The sequence below is a fragment of the Moschus berezovskii genome, chromosome 6, assembly GCF_049115385.1.
Source record: "Moschus berezovskii isolate FMDL1 chromosome 6, NW_MosBer_1.0, whole genome shotgun sequence".
Classification (NCBI taxonomy): Eukaryota; Metazoa; Chordata; class Mammalia; order Artiodactyla; family Moschidae; genus Moschus; species Moschus berezovskii.
In genome coordinates, this window is record NC_142465.1 from 53,191,958 (window position 1) to 53,209,324 (window position 17,367).

The following is a 17,367-nucleotide window of genomic DNA, read 5'->3' on the forward strand; positions in this document are numbered from 1 at the left end:
GAGAAGGAGGATTTTTAGCTTCAATCCTAAATAATTGCTTTGGCTGACCGCCATAGCACAGTTTCTGCTGTCACTTGTCAATGACCAGAGCAGTCCCTAACACACTCGACAAACTCACCTGAACTGCAGTTACTTCTCTCAATTTAAAAAGAAAGGTACTCAAGATTCAAGTGATTCCACTGGTGCACTGGTGATGTGCTATAGCTAAAGCTGCTAGCACGAGACAGTAAAAACCCGCTGAACATTCACAAGATGGGGATACATCCTTTATGTCCTCCAATACCTTGAATTTTTTTTTACAAACAAATTCAAAAAGCATAACTATAAATAAGCATTTCTGCTGTATATATAAGATGATGGGCATATTATGTTAAACAGTAACTCTCCATTCAATTAGTAGAAGAGCTTGAAACCTTCCTCCTTCAATTTCCATCCTGGGTGATGGAAATACTATCCTAGTTATTTACTGAACCTGAGAGATTCATTTTTCCACAACTAGGAATTGCTATTCTTTGTGATTCTGTTGGGGCTTCCCCAGTGGCTCAGCTGGTAAAGAATCTCCTGGAAAGAAGGAGACGTGAGTTCGATCCCTGAGTTGGGAATATCCTCTGGAGAAGGGAAGGGCTACCCACTGCAGTATTCTTCCTGAAAAATTCCATGGACAGAGAAGCCTGGAGGGCTGCAGTCCACAGGGTTGCAAAGAGTCGGAACACCTGAAGCAGATGAGCACAGCACAGTGATTCTGTCAGGGGCTTCACTGGGTTCTGAGGAGTCCTTTAAAACAAATATCTCTTGCAAGACTGTATCTTACCGTGTTTAAACGGGCAAGAAACTTGTAACAGACTCTAGGAGAAGGCACGTATACTAATGTAGTTTCAAGAAGTTCCAGAAAACGGGTTAGAAAAATAAGGAAGGTGGGAAAGATGAAGAAAAGTGAATGGGATTTTATTTACGGACCTACATTTTCCTTTTGTAAAGTATACCTAGGAAGACTTCACTGATTAAATGTATTTCAATGGTAAAATAATTTTAATGTGATTCTAATAATAACGTTAGCTTTTATTTCAACTTATATAGTCTGCAGTAAAATGTCCAGACAACACCTGCTTACATGTGTTATTCTCTTACCTGAACAAATGACTGAAGAGAAATAGTCAGTCCTCTGTATCTGCGGGTTCCACAACTACAAACTCAACCAAACACGATGGAAAATATTCACCATCCCCCTAAAATTCCAGAAAGTTCCAAAATGCAAACCTTGAGTTTGCCATGCTAAAGCAACTATTTATACAGCATTTACATTGTATTAGGTATTATTACAAGCACTCTAAAGATGATTTAAAGTATAAAAGAAGATGTGCAGAGGTTACATGTAAACACTATGCCAATTTATATAAGGAACCTGAGAATCCTTATATTTTGGTAACTGCAATCCCCCATGAATACTGAGGGATACCTGTAACTACAGACATGGCAACCCTTACTCAATGCAGTAAAGTTGCTTTTCTTTGCTTTTGCATCACAGGGTGAAAGAGGCATGCAGATGGCCCTACGTGCAAAAATTTCTTACCATGTTTCGAAGTTACTAAGAGAAAGCTTGCTTAAGTTTCCAGAATAGTAAAAACTTCTTTGGAAACCTAAAAGAAATACGATTTAGGAGTAGAAATGCTTCCTACTCCTTTTACTTTAAGGTACCTAGTGTCATAGTATATGAGATCACTGGAATTATAACAAGAGAAACTTAACTAACCACTGACCCTGACATTGGGATTGAAGAAGGACATCAGCTTCCAGAATCAGGACCACCAGCACAGAGTGACTGATTCTCTATGAGAAAATATGGAGGCAGGAAAAGAGCAAACCAGAGCCAAACAGAAAAGCACACCTTCGAGCAGGCCTGTGGGTTGTCAAACGGCACCTCCTGACCTTCCACAAAGCACGGTTGGTGCCGCTCTGGCCTGAAAAGAGCCATAGGAATGAATAGCCACCATGTCACTCACTTCACTGGACCCCATATTACACCAGGCTTTATTCAAATGCCTACTACTTACACTTTTTATATCTTCTAAGAGTCAGACAGAAATGTTTCCCTGAGAAATGTCTGTCCGATTAGAACAAGCCTCTCCACAGCTTGAAAGCAGAACTGGCTGTGAGAGGTGAGCCTCCGCTCAATTCGCTACAGACATCTTAAAAGGTGTTTTTTGTTTCTGTTTCTTTATACGTTGGAAGGGTTGCATCTTCGTTGATTTTGTCCAGAAAAACTCATTAATTGCAAACCTAATATGACAAAAATATCTTGGTTAAAATTATTCTTTCCAGTGGCACAGATAATTAAACTCTGTGCAGTTAAACAATTCTGAAACAATTCTGCCCAAAATATTTCTGTTAATATATGTTCATTCATACAAAAAGACCAATTGTGTTCCCAAAGTTGAGAGAACTAAGCTACCCATCTGTATGTCATTTAGTACAAGAGAAGCAACTGCAGGTTTAAATTACATGGTATTGGATTGCAATTTCCTAACATTGGATGCTTTTCTGCTTTTTTACCTTGAGTCATTTACTAAGGAGTGTTCATAAAAAGTAGCTTAAAGCACAGATGCTTGCAAATCGTTTAGGCAAAGATGTTTCTCTCTTTTTCATTCTCCTCCTCTCCAAAAATCTCTCTTTTCTGAAGAAAAAGAATAAAACTGTTGGTCAGTATTGACGAACCATGTCAAGTATTTGTAAAAGGAGAAAAGGTAAAATTGAAAACATCTGATTGAAGTAAATAATACAAACATAAAAGCTTTGCTGGTGAATGAAGGGTATTGAAAAGACTTTATTTCATAGATTAGAAATTACTTTTGATCTAAACATTCTTAAAAACAGACTGTTTTCCACTATGAACCATCTCATTAGTCGTGCTACAGAGACCTCGTTTTAATGGCAAGCTTTGAATCGGGCTGCTGTACTCCTTTGTTAGGCTCCGTCTTATTTTGGGGAGTGGGGGGGGCGGGAGTAAAGATTTCATTCCAGCTTTCTTTGTTTGTCTTTCAAGAACCACTAAAGCAGTATTCACACAAATTTTGTAGGAATGTGCCCTATGTCATAGCCTACAAATTATTTGGTTTTGGTGCACTTAAAGGTCATCTTCCAAATTAACAAAATTTTCCTACATCCTGGCTTTTCAACCTTAAATATAAATATTGTTTCCTAACTGTAAGTGAGGTTTGTTCTTTAAGAAATGCTAGTGTTTATTTAAAGTTGTCAGACTTTGTACATTTTTATTCTTTGGTCATACTATGTTCTCAAAATAATTAGGCTTTTAAAGTGTGCCTAATAGCAAAAGGAAGTGTGTGTGGACTAGAAACAACTATTGTGATTTAACACAAAACAATGAGAAGTTAGTCAAATTTTAATAAATTTCTTGCCACATAGTTTAATAATAATATGCTTTCCTGGACAGTTGAAAGCTATACTCTTACATTAGCTCTCCTCACATCATAACCAAAACCTGGCATATATAAACACAGAAAGGCTTTACTTTTGTCTCTAATTTTCCTTCTCCCTATCAGACTCACTTTTCTAAAGTCATGTGGTGCCACTGTTAATTTCGAAGAAATCATTTCATTTTGAAATTCTAGAATAATTCATTGGATGGTTTCCTTTTACTATCTTCACTTAGGTACTGTAATTTTCTTATTACACAGGGTAATTTAACATTAGTATTATATGACATCTGTTCGATGACCCCTAAATTGACTTAAAGTATGTTAGGAAAAGATTTTTCTCCTTATTTAAATGCTTAATAGAGTACTTTGAAGCCATGAATGTGTGTATATACACAGACAACACAAAGCATACCTGAAAGGGTAATATTGCTACCTTGGTATCTATTCATAACACCATTCCTTACAGAGTAAGTTTGGTATATTATCAGATCCACCTTAAACCCAATCCAAGGGCATTTATTTGCTAAAATATGCCCAAAGTCTCTTTTTATGTCAAAGCTTGTTCCATATGGTTGCCTTGAATCCAGTATAGTCTTGAATCAGAGTTTACTTTCTGCCTCTGTCTGCTTCCTAGTCACGGGACCTTAGACAAACGTGTCTCTCTCTACCCTCAGAAGTCTGCTATGAGAATCACAACAGTTAGCAGTTAACAAACACTGTCTAAACAAATACAGTATTATCATATTGATTACAGTGAATTCTGAAGTTAAAACTGTACTTTAGAAGATAACCAGATCAGGCATTTCAGTGTGCTAAAATATTTTATTGATAATTATTTTTCTAAAATAATTCTCTTGGGATAGTATTTTCCTCACAAGTTCTCTTTAAAAATGATTCAAACAAGAATTGGAAGAAGAAAAGAAAATTAAAATTTGAGTAACCACTCTGTGCCAGACGTATTTCTAGGCACTTTCTCATAACTACATTTAATCCTCTCAATAATTCTAGGAGGTAGATGTCATGTCCATTTTACAGATACAGAAACTGGGGTTCAGAGAGGTTATAACATAACTTACTAAGGACAAACAGCAAAAAGATGTACTGACTCAAATCTCAGGCTGTCAGAGTGCAAAGCCCATGGAAAAATTAAGCTACAAATTTCTTCTTTCTTCCTAAATTATATGATAACTTTCAACTTGAAAACTATTACCAATAACTAAAGATAACAAGACAGTAAAGTAATGATCACTGTAGTATATCCAGAAAGTAAAAACATTTATCTATTAGTCAATGTCTGTTTTACCTGGGTTCACTCCTTCAGCAGAGGATCAGTGACAAGGTTCAAATGGGATTCTCACAATGTCTATAAAATGTTGGAAGGCTTTTTAAATTCTTGTTAAGAAGTAAATCAAATCTGTAACCTACGTCTTAGGGCACTTTTAAGTCATAAATCTTATATTTCAGTGTGAAAAATCAAAACAAAACAAAATCTAAAGACCCCATAATTTTAATTTTGGTCCTAGGATCAGAAAAAAATAAAACTATTATTTTCCCAATATAGTAAGTGAATTAGAGATGATAAGACTTTCTTAGTTTCCTTTGAGTAAAGCTCATGTTGAAATATCTTGCCACTGTATTTAAAAATGGTATATTTCAATTTTCACTATAAATTATAATTTTTAGTCGGTTATTAGTCTGTCATTTTGGAAAGTTAAAGAAACTTTTATCCCAGATGTTGTAGTGTTAGGAATTTCTAAATAAGTATGCATTTATAAAAGCCAAGTCTAGCCCATTTTTATAATAGAATATAAAATTATATACCATGAACCATTTTTCCTTGTGTTTTGTTTTGCATTCTAGTAATTTAATAAAGATTTTTTAAAAAATGCATAACACAAAAAAGAAAAGCTCCATGCTTGTATAAGAATGCTCAATTCTTTTGATTTTTTTTTTTCTTTCAGCATAGACCTATACAGGAAAAACATTCCTGAGGTGAACATACCATCTAAGACATCATGACACTGGCTTCAGATCTGGGGTTTCCATGAAACGAGGGCTGCAGGGCTTAATTTGAGGACCACCGATATGGCGTTTTTCTTACTGGTTTTTTAAGTCATCAAAATTGTCGAGCATTTACAGAGTACTCGGCTAATAAAATACTCATTCATTCATTCAACAATTACTTACTGAGCACCTACTCATGTGCACTCAGTCGTATCTGACTCTGCCACTCTGTGGACTGTAGATCACCAGGTACCTCTGTCCATTGGATTCTCTAGGCAACAATATTGGAGTGGATTGCCATTTCCTTCTCCAGGGGATCTTCCCAACTTAGGGATCGACACTGTGTCTCCTGCCTTGGCAGGTAGATTCTTTACCACTGCCCCACCTGGGAAGCCCTGAGCACATCCTACATTCTGGCATTATTCAAAGTACTTAAGACATATCTGTGAGCAAAATCAAGATCCTTTCATGGAGCTGCCATCCCAGCAGGGGTAGAAAACAGATAAAACACAATGAAAATAAAGGTGATAAGTATACAGGATGGGGAAAAATGGTAAAACTGAGCAGGGCAAAGAAGACTGGGTGTGCTAGAAGCAAGGGCTATAACCTTAAACAGAATGGTCAAGGTAAGCCTCACAGAGGTGACATTTGAGCACAGCCCCGAAGGAGGAGAAGTTGGCTGTGCTACTACCTGAAGGAAGAGCTTCCTGAACACCCGGAGGAAATAACCAATGTGAGAGACTGTTGTTGTTCACTCAATCATGTCCAACTCTGTGAACTCCATGGACTGGAGCATGCCAGGTCTCCCTGTCCCTCACCATCTGTAAGATATGTAAGAGATGAATACACTAAAAAGTTCCTAGTCCAGTGGTAGAGATGGAGACAAGTAACTACAATGCAAATACTAAAACTTGAATATGAATAGTGTAGATAGTTCAGTCGCTCAGTCGCGTCCAACTCTTTGCGACCCCATGGACTGCAGCAGGCCAGGCTTCCCTGTCCATCACTAACTCCCAGAGTTTACTCAAACTCATGTCCATTGAGTCGGTGATGCCATCCAACCATCTCATCCTCTGTCGTCCCCTTCTCCTCCCGCCTTCAATCTTTCCCAGCATCAGGGTCTTTTCAAATGAGTCATTTCTTAGTATTAGGTGGCCAAAATGTAGATAAGCAACAACAGCAAAAAGAACATATCTTTATATCTGGAAATTTACAATTGCAATATTTTAGGACAGACATTGTCTGACATGACCTTTCTTTCTTCCTTTTAGCAAAGTGAAATCCTTTTAGCCAAATGCTATACTCAAAATAGTTCTCAGAGAGTATTTGGTTGAACGCTGAACACAGAATCAGAGTGCAGCCTCTGATAGTTTGCTCTGTGTATTTAATGTCATCCCTTTCAGACTATCGATCATCACTCCCAACCTGAAGTCATGTGCAAGATACTCAGTAGATGTTCTTTGGTGATGAATTTTTGACAGGCCTAGAGAACAAAATCCTTTGGCCAAACATTTACCCTTAGGAAACATTTCAATAAATCTCCCCTTTGAAGTAATCTTGTAGGTGGTAGCAGGAAACATCCATAACTAAAGAAAGTATAAAATTAGTACCTTGACTTAGTTTTCATTTTTTTAAAAACATTCTTAATTTTTACACTCAGGTTCAGTTTAATTTTGTCAGTCTGCCACGTCCTAAATATAACACAAAGAAAACAAAAAAACCCTCTAGGTCATAGGAATCAGAAGGTAAAGATCCTTTTCTTTTCCATATGTGAGAAAAGGCATATCTTTATTTCTCATAGTAATAATCACATTTCATACCTTCTTGCTGTTTTTCTATTATACTTCACATAAGACAGTTCTACAGATCAGTTTCAGCTCTGTTCTACTGATGCATGCACAGAGTTCTAATTAACATCAATGGACATTATAAGCATGCCAAAGCAACACAGCATTTTAAACTTCTTGAATTAAACAAGACCATATGTTTTAGTGGTGCATAGTTGAATGATAAAATTCATCTTCTGGTTTCTATACTGAAGGTTTGAATAGATAAACTAAGAAAATATTTTCAAGGAAGTTTTCCTTCCAAGTCTACATATCTCTATAAATTCACCCCTACTCTGATCTTTCATCTGAATATCCTCAGTACTAGTGTATTTACTCTACAGGGTACTATTTACATGAGCTAATATATCTTGCAATTATTATCAAATATCTTCAGTTGTTTCTGCTTTATTTTCCCAGATTACAAATTCTTTGAACACATAAACTGTTGAGCCTAATATTAATTCATACTTTCTGCAACTATTTATTAAACATCTACAGTGAAGTAAGAACTGTGATGAGCACTGGAAAGTTAAAAATGAGTAAGTCAAGGTTGCTGCCCCTAGGGGAACACATACTGTAGCAGTAAAGATAAGAAAAACAATCAATACAATGTGCAGTCTTATAGGAAAAATATATGTCAAGTTTTGTGTCAAGAGAGTTAACAAAGAAGACATTAATACTGTTAAACTTTGCCCACCAACATTGACTAAGTCCGATTATAACTGGGATATAGACAACTCACATTATTTGTAGAAACAGCATCTACAGGGTCAGTGGGCCAAAGAAGATTCAAATAGGGAAGAGAACTCTATGTAAACAAGCTGATAGATGTTGTGTGATCAAATACATACAATGTCAAGATGGTAACCAGAGTCTTTCATGTCAGTGGGATTAGCTAATTTAACAAAGTAAAATGGCCAGAATAAAATGTAGATTCTGATTTGGAAGAGGAAAAATTGAGCAGCACAGAAATAAGGCAGTTTTAAAATTAAAAGGGAAATATGTCAACATTTTCTCACTGCAAGTCAATAGGAGTAAATGTACCTCCCACAACATCTAAAGTCTATTAATATGATTTCAAATTCTAGCCTTTAATAGTAAATAATCTGTAAGACTGCATGATTTTCTTGAGAGGAGACAATGGAGAGCTTTACTACTACATTTATCCGATGATACATTAACCTGAATGAACTCTGTAAAATACAAACCACATTTTAAATTTCCATCCTTTACTTGCAGGTTACAAAGTTTTAATTGTTGAATTCATGTGTAGTAATCATTTTATCACTGTTCTCTAAGTGTATTAAGACGAACTAAAGAGTGCTTATCAATTCTTCCAAATGTAATGCCAATACCAACAGCAATGACTTTTGTATTAATGTGAACCGTGAAGACTAGAGTTCAGGGAAATATTTCAAACATGTGTTGATCCAGAAAGCATTTTCTTACTTGCAAAGTATCTGAGTAAAAAGAGAATTTTTAAAGGCACTGCCATCATCAAGTGACAATAGTGGAAGAGAAAGTTACTTAACTTCAAGTCTAACTGATTGCAAGTGAAACGTCTGACAAAGTTAGCGTTCCCTGGTTTTAATATTTTTTTCCAGTATGGGTCTTCAATAGAACATCATAGCCGGTATAGAAAAAAAAAAATTAAAAACAGACAGGCTCATTTCCATTCTACATTTCACATGCAATCAAAAAGACTTGCAAAAAATAGTTCCCTCTCCCATCCTCCCTCACCGTCTTGGGAGCACAGACTGAAAGGGGAAGATGAGAGGTAACCACCCACTAAAAGGATGGAAAGGAGCCCTCTCTCAGATTACCATGCAGAATTTTATTTCCATGTAACATCAAGTATACTTTTTTACAAAGAAACTAAAATCTACATTGTCTAAGAGCTCAGCTTTGTAAATGTCGAAAATTACATTATCACCCAAATCAAATTTAAAATCTAAATTAATTAAGCTCAATGGACAGATAAGTCTGCAATTGTCACTCAATGAACAGCTAAATCTGAGGCTAGCTATACATGTATACAGTCCAGAAAAATCTAAGAGATTCTGGAGAAAAAGAATAGTCAAAAAATTTACAGTTTTCTTTATCAGCCAGATAACTAAAGTAAAAGCGTAAGACTTCTTCTGAATTATTCAATATCTCCTTAAGGAACATGGGGATAATTCCAATAATCTTTGCATCCCCAGAAACTTACACTGTGCCCAGAGAAAAGTAAGTACTAAATAAGTGCATGTTGTATTTAAATATTTATTCAACTCTCCATTTTAATTATTGCTATTTAAATTTTCTTCCTAAAGATGTTTTCTAAATGACAGCTCTGGCTGTTTCTTAGAACTTAGTTTAAAACCTGAAATAATATTTGCTCAATAAACCAATGACATTTTAAAAAATAAATTATGGACTAAATTTTTTCTTAATTACTACTCTGAATCTTTTATTACCTCTCTAGAGTTCCAGTCTCAAGTCTTTTATTATGACTAATATTCCATTAATTCTCTGTATTTAAGACACTGACATTACTTAACCCAGCATTCCGCAAAACATATCATGTGAAACACTGGCTTTGGGGAAAAAAAAATGCTTACAGGTAGTTCCTGTTGGGGGGTGAGAGAAGTTTCCACAGTCAAACCAGATTAGGAAAATCTAGGTTACATGGGCTTTAAATGAAGAGTTCGTCCAGACTTTCTTATGCCATTATTGAATATGTGGTATTTTGACACACTCCATTATTTTACACTCCACTAGAAAGGTAGAAAAGAGTTGTCAATCAAACCAGAGCAATACTTCCTTATCGAAATGATTTGTATGCTGCATCCTCATTACCAAGACGATGAAATGTGAAAACAGGTCATCTTAAAATATGGTAGCATGCAGTTTCTCCATATGATGATGGAATCAGTTTTACAGGCTATTAGTAGAACAAGTGTTCATAATTTGGGAATTGATAAACTTCTAGTCCAAAGCCCTCATGAGGAAGAAACCAAGCCCCAAAGATGTTGCATGACTTGGTCACACACCTGGTTAATGAGAGCGAGCTCCTGTCTACAGCTTTCCTCCTTTAATTTACTCATTCATTATATTCCTCTCTTGAACCAAAGCTCTGTTGTACATTAACATGCCCATCTCTCACTAACCTATGTGCCCACAGTCTGTTTCCACTCTCCACGCCGCCACCCTCTCCTCCTACAGTCTCCTGCCATTTATAACTCCATCTACTGCATTCCTTCAATATCCTCCAGAAGAACTGTCACTGCTTCGAATCCTAATCTAAGAAGTTTGTCAGCCATTCTGGGCAGAAAGACGCACAATGTTTTTCTTATTTCTTCTACTCCTTCCTTCAGTAGTAAAGCAAAAGAGGAAATGTTTATATAGAATCATAAAAACATGAAGTATATAACTCTCTTTATTCTATAGATAACAAAATTTGGGCCCAAAGTAGCCATCTTTCCAAGAATGTATATTCCTTAAAAACAGAGCTCATATTACTTACTATGTGGCATTATTTTGATACATAAGATGATGCTACTTATTCATCACCATTCATTCATTCAACAAATATTTACTGAGTACCTACCTATTCAATAAGTGACAGAAGACAGAAGTCTAGTTGCTAAGACGGCATAGTGAACTAAACACACAAAAAAATCTCTACCTTGCCAGAGCTTACTATGCAGGAACCATGGGTTTTCCTGTAAGAGAAATAGATTTTAATGATCAAACCTATCAACTTTCCCAGACTTACTTGATGTCCCACCCCTGCCTTTTTATATTTTTCCAGTTTATTCTCCCTTACGGCCAGGGATTAAAGTTGCACAGAATGAATTTCTGGGAAATGTCAAGTAATGTTAACACTTGAGGGTAATATCTAATTGTGAACTATTTGACAAGAATGTATTTCATTCTAAGTTTACAGATGAGGAATAGGGATAAAAGGTACAAAACAGATTCTGGGGCCAGAAAGCAAGTTGGTGGTAAAAACAACTAGTAAATGCAGATTATGCTTCCAAACTCATTCTTCACCAATACCAAAAACAGGATAGTAAACTCAGAAACTTGCTGTGATGTTATCTAAAATTTGCATAAGAAATATTGATCAAAATGGAATATACTATGAACAGCTGTACCATTCTCTGAGCCACTATGCATTTCTGTAACAAAACTAAATCTTAAAAACTATAGCTATAAAATTTGGGGTTTATTTGCTTCCTTAAAATTTAAGTAATCTAGCAAGTTAGATTAGCAGTACATTCTTAATTTGCAATTATGTGGTTGAATACAATAAATATATCTACTGTTGAAGGAAATGCTTACCATAGTAGTAACAGAGTAAATTTAAATTCTATAAATGTATCTCTCTTAAAAGTCACCTGAATCACTGGTATCTTTGTCATTTCATGGTAATTTTTATAACATGCATTCTGAAGTGATTAATACAATTGCAAATATACTAAATGTGAAAAAAAAGAGAGAAAAACCAAGAGAATTAAAATAAATAGGGATTTTAAATTTTTCAAAGGGTTAATTTCAAATGCAAAGGCACAAAAATTGAGATAATTTGCCACTGCATCTCAATAAAATCTATTCAAAGGATTTTAAATTAAAATATATCTAGCAGAAGCAGCCACGAGAGATTCAATCTCTAAATAAAATGTCTAGGATGAAGCTATAAACTAGAAAAGACTGATGATGAAAATTCATCAAGTATCTAGCCACGTATTAGTAACTTCTTGTGAACTGTCATTCACATCCCATTCTTCATTAAACACGTATTTGCTGAAAGCAAAAGATGGCTTGTTTTAAGAAATCCTTCTATGATCTGTTAGGTAAATTTTTGTAAACATGTTTAGATAAACATCTAATAATTCTACCTATATGATTCCCAAAAGTCCATGCTGTCTCGATAAACTAACTGTAAAATTATCATTTGTTTTCACAACTGAAAATATTTCATATTCAGTGGTCATTGTTAATTAAAGAATTTCTCAAACAAAATTAAAACTCTTTTGTGTTCATGCCTATTTTATCTCTGTTGATACTAGATTTTGTTATGTATTTTATAATTATTAATGTAGGTGAAGAATTTATTCTATATTTAACAAAAAATTAACAAGTTCCACATTTAACAAACCATATGCCCAACACCTTATTCATACATATGCATTTATAGTTCTAGAGCAATTTAGCCTCATGCACAAACGATTTTTAAAACCCATCTAATAATTAGATGCTGTACAGCAACTTTTCAATATTAACTAATATTTTATTATATCACGGAGTTATTAAAACACTTTGTTTTAGTAAAGAATATAGCTGTATTTGAGTACTCATCAACATTTTAAATGTAATTTTTCTTAGCTTCCAAAAATATTTTCATTCATGCAAGAAAGAACTCATGCTTAACAGTCAACATGTTAAATTAATAACATTTTCAAGATTCTATAAAAATTCAAAACATAGCAAAACAAAATGTGAAATTTTCTTTAATTCTTGGGTGGTCTGCTGAAGAAAATTTAGCTACATATAAAACCATAAATTACTGTTAAATCATCTATTTGGATACAAGATAAGTTAATTTATGAAAACGTGTTTTAGTTTATAGAAAGTCTACACATGAAAGACAATTTCAATGAGATGTCCAAGCACAAGGGAGTTGGAAGCCTGTTGAAAATGGAAAAAGGTTTTGCACTCTACAAATATTGTTTGAACATAATATAAGCAGAAAAAATTTGTGGTTTGTAAATCCATGTGTTCTTAACTGAATATTTTTAACATACTTTTGTTTAAGTTTTCACAACGCACCTACGTGCTAATGATATCAATACCCTTTCAAGCTGTGAAAGAATGTAAACCTAGTGCCATCTACTGGGAAAAGTGGATACCATTCAATTAATTGCAAATTTTGTGAATTAGGGGAGCTGAAATCTGAATGTCTTTTTTTTTTTTAAGAACTCTTTGTTTCTTAAAAAAAAAAAAAAAACCTCCACAAGGCATTTTCAATTTAATCAAATTAAATTAGGTAAGATGAACATGTAAGAATGTGAAGCCAGAGAATAGAGAGCATTAAACTGAACTCGTGGGAGAAAATTTCATTGGTGACATCAATACAGACATTGGAAATAATGCGTTCTGATTAGAGTTTTTGTATTGGTTTCAAGTATATCTTTTAGAAGACAGGTTTTGAATCTATGATCAAAGAGCCCTCAATTACAAGTATCAGAGTATCTAACAAAAAAAATTTTGAAACTATATGGAAACTTGCATAGGTATACATGTTTATTCTAGGTGAACATATGTTTCTTTTCTTCTGGAGAAGAAAAGTCATAACTTTAATTTAAAAAAAATTTTTTTAGATTAAAGATGGTTCATGTTTTCATGATCCAAAATGGTTAAAAAATAAAAATAATACAGAAAGCCAATCTATTCGGTAGGTGAGTAGCACACCACTGACTTCAGTTATTTCTTTACAGTAAATACAAAGACAACATCAGATGCTATTACTGAAACATTGCCAGCTCAGACTTGAATAATAGTACTTCTTATTTACAGATATTGCTTTGGTGAATATATGTAGTACTTCCTCTTTACAAATGCAGAACTTAAAGCCCAATAGACAATATTAATTTGTTCCAGAGAAAAGCGACCAAAAGAACCAGAGTTTTTACTTCTCATGATAAGTATTTTTTGTTGTTGTTTATTTGCTAACTTGTGTCTGACACTTTTGCAACCCCATGGACTGTAGACTATAATATATACTCATTATATTATAGGTTATAATATGTACTTATTCATAATATGTATAATTTGTACTTATATACTTATTCCCTTCCTCAAACAGTTTATCACCAAAACTCAAATTGCTGGAGAGAAAAAAGAAATTTTGGATAATATACTTTGAATCTGTGTTACCATTTTTTATTGTTATTTGTTTGGCTACAATGTGATTTATACTTAAGAAATCTACCATATTGTATTAATGCAATAAAGTGAGAAAAGAGAAATTGTTTTTTTTACAATATTTTCAAAAGGCACCAAAACTATGAACTTTAATTTAACCTTCCCATTAGATTTATTTGAGGCCGAAAAGAGTCTCAGATAAATTTGTCCTCTCTGTTATAGCTATCACTTCACCTACATGTAAACTTTCCAAATGTTTATTCATTCATTTAACAAATATTTATTAAGTGCCAGGCACTGTGCTAAGCTCTAAAGCCACAGGTCCCTGATTCTTGGAGAGCCCTACTTAACCAAATGATAGTCCTACTTACAAACACCATTTGCAAAGTATCTGTCTTTAAGACTTCTAATTTCTACATTAGAATATTATGACATAACACCTTTACAAACTGCATAAACTGCCATGTGGCTGTTCAATTCATGCACTGTTAAACATGCCAGTAAAGTCTGTAAGAGTAACAATCACATATTACGTGTATGATGTTGGAGAAAAGCACAATTTATCACTGTAATTAGTACTACTTAGACAAATACTCTCACTTGTTTGAAAACTACCATGATATCTAGTCTAAGTTACAATTAGACTTAATTTTTATCAAGCACTGAAACTATGTGTAAAATTGTGCTTCCTAACCCTTGCTAAGATAACCCCTTCAGTCCTGATTTAGAGGCAAGGAATTCTAATGTTCAAACATGGGAAATATTTCTGTTCTCCCACCACAACCAAGCAGATTTTTCTGTAAATTCTCAGCCATTAATTAGTACTGACTCTTAAGATCTGATTAACCCAAAGCCAAGTAAAAACAATGACAGTTCATAAAATCACAGAATTTCAAAACTGAAAAGATTTTCTAATTTAAATTTCTCATTTTAAAAATAAAGAGACTGAGATCTGAAGAGGTTTACTGGTATGTTCAAGGTCACAAAGTTAATGATAGAGCTGCGGTTCGTTCTCTGACTCCTATTCCAGTGCTCTTTTTCAATACATAAAAGAAACTGTTATAGGAAATTAAGAAGAGCTCTGAGAGGAAAAAAAATTACTTTTAATTACAAACATGAGCAAACCATAACTCAGATGCACTTAATAAGCTCTAAATTGAAATTATGCCTATTTAAAAATAAGAAGAAAAGGAAGTCAAAGCTGAAAAATGATAGATCAGCCTTCTGGGATATGGCCTTCATACAGGTCAATCCAGTTATAATCAACTTTAAGAGCCTGCTCCAATTATTTTTCAGTTCTGGAATTATTTTGTATTGAATAATACCTAGAATTAGTAGGGTACTGGCTAGGGAGCAGAAATCTTCTTGATTTACAGAGATTTTTGTTGTAATGGGTTTTGACCAGGGAACAGTAAATTAAAGCAAGACGTCAAACTTTTACCTTAATTTCCTATATCTCCAAATTTGGCCTCTTCCCTCTCTACTTGAATAAAGTAATGAAGGCTAGAATTCCTATTTCATTTTTCTTTTTCAAAATTTAAATAGCTTGTTTCACATTACTGTTGAACTTAGCAGTGTCTTCAACATATCTACTTTTCTAAAATTCTGTGAATTTGAGCAGACTCTGGGAGATAGTGAAGGACAGGGAAGCCTGGCATGCTGCAGTCCATGGGGTCGCAAAGAGTCAGACATGACTGAACAGCAACAGTAAAATTCTGTTAAAGAAATGGACAGTAACAAAGATTTTGCTGACACTGAAGTTATAAAATATGTGCACACTGGAAATGTCATAACACTTTAAAAAGTACAAGGTCCTTGAATGGCTAAGCAATTATGGAATACTACTCTACCAAATCATTTATCAAAGTAAAATAGGTTTACTAGCCCTAAGCAAAAAAGACCCGAGTCCATCTGAGCATCCATTAGTACTAGACAGTAAGAATAAAAGGAATGTGTTGTATGTTTACAGGACTTGAATTCTGGTTCAGTGGGATGTATGAGTAAAATAAAGACATCAAAACAACAAGCTGAGCCGGTTATTTCTCAAATATAAAGTGCATTTGTGGCTCCAATTAAAGTAAAAAGAGTTAAGTGCAATATGGGATGTATTGAAAAGTTTTTTAAAGCCTATTTTACTAGAAAAATAGAAAAAATATACATCTATATTGATACAGATGTCTACGGTGACCTAGTGAACATTTATACACAGTGCTTACTCTATGTCAGCCACTGTTGTAAACATTTTTCACAACCTAAGCTATTTTATTCTCACAGCAACCCTTTCAGGTGAGTACTATTATTATTCCCATTTTACAAACAAGGAAGTCAAGGCACACAGCCAGTTAAGTAGCAAAGCTAGAATTTAGATGTGTGGGATTCCAGAATTTGTGTGCTTAAGCATTGTGCCCTATGGTTACTTCTTAAAAATTATCATCTTTGTTGACTTTATCTTTGAATCATGTGGATATCAAAATTTAAAGACACATATTTTGATTTAACAGTTTCATTATGAAACCTCTTAACTTGAGATACGACAAGTGTCATATCTCAAGTGATAGCATGTTAATTAATAAGTTCCCATAAATACTTAGCCTCCTTGGTGTATGACAAACTAATGTTACAAGAATTATGCTAGTGCTTTCATACCTGGGTTTTTTTTCCAGTGGGAAACATGGTTACATATTAGTTAAATAACCTGCATACTCCAATTATTATGTGCATGTGTGCTCAGTTGCTCAGTTGAGTCTGACTCTTTGTGACCCCCATGGACTGTAGCCCACCAGAGGTCTGTCCATGGGATTCCCCAGGCTAGAATACTGGAACAGGTTGCCGTTTCCTCCTCCAGGGGATCTTCCCGACCCAGGAATTATTATACGAAGTTCATAGTCATGGAAAAGTTTCACACAGCACAGAAACTACACTGATTGATGCTCTCCCTCCAACTTACATACAGTAAAGAAATAAAACTTGTCAGTTCTATAACTTGAATTTTTCTCTTATCCATCCTCCTTCTTTCCACACCTACTGTAATAATCATTCTTAAGGCTCTCCTCGCTCCATGAGTCCGTTCAGCCTCAAGCTCTTCCAACATACTCAGTGGCAGCCGTTCAGGAACATGGCAGGTTGGGAAGCAAAGGTGTCAGGAAGAGTGGTTATGGACTCCAAACATTAAGCTTTATTGACCTCTCAAC

At 34.6% G+C, this 17,367-nt stretch overlaps 1 protein-coding gene across 4 annotated transcripts in view; it reads right to left on the reverse strand.

Annotated features, from left to right (window-relative positions):
- The window catches only part of MSRB3 (methionine sulfoxide reductase B3), a 192,345-nt gene that overhangs the window by 133,950 nt on the left and 41,028 nt on the right, over positions 1 to 17,367 (reverse strand). The window contains exon 1 of one of the 4 annotated variants that reach the window (XM_088837054.1): positions 2,551 to 2,581. The exons of the other annotated variants lie outside the window; for them this stretch is intronic. Within the exon in view, the coding sequence (XP_088693180.1) occupies positions 2,551 to 2,560 (10 nt within the window). The 5' untranslated portion in view covers positions 2,561 to 2,581. Of the gene's footprint in view, positions 1 to 2,550; positions 2,582 to 17,367 lie in introns of those variants that run through there. 4 annotated transcript variants of the gene reach the window in all.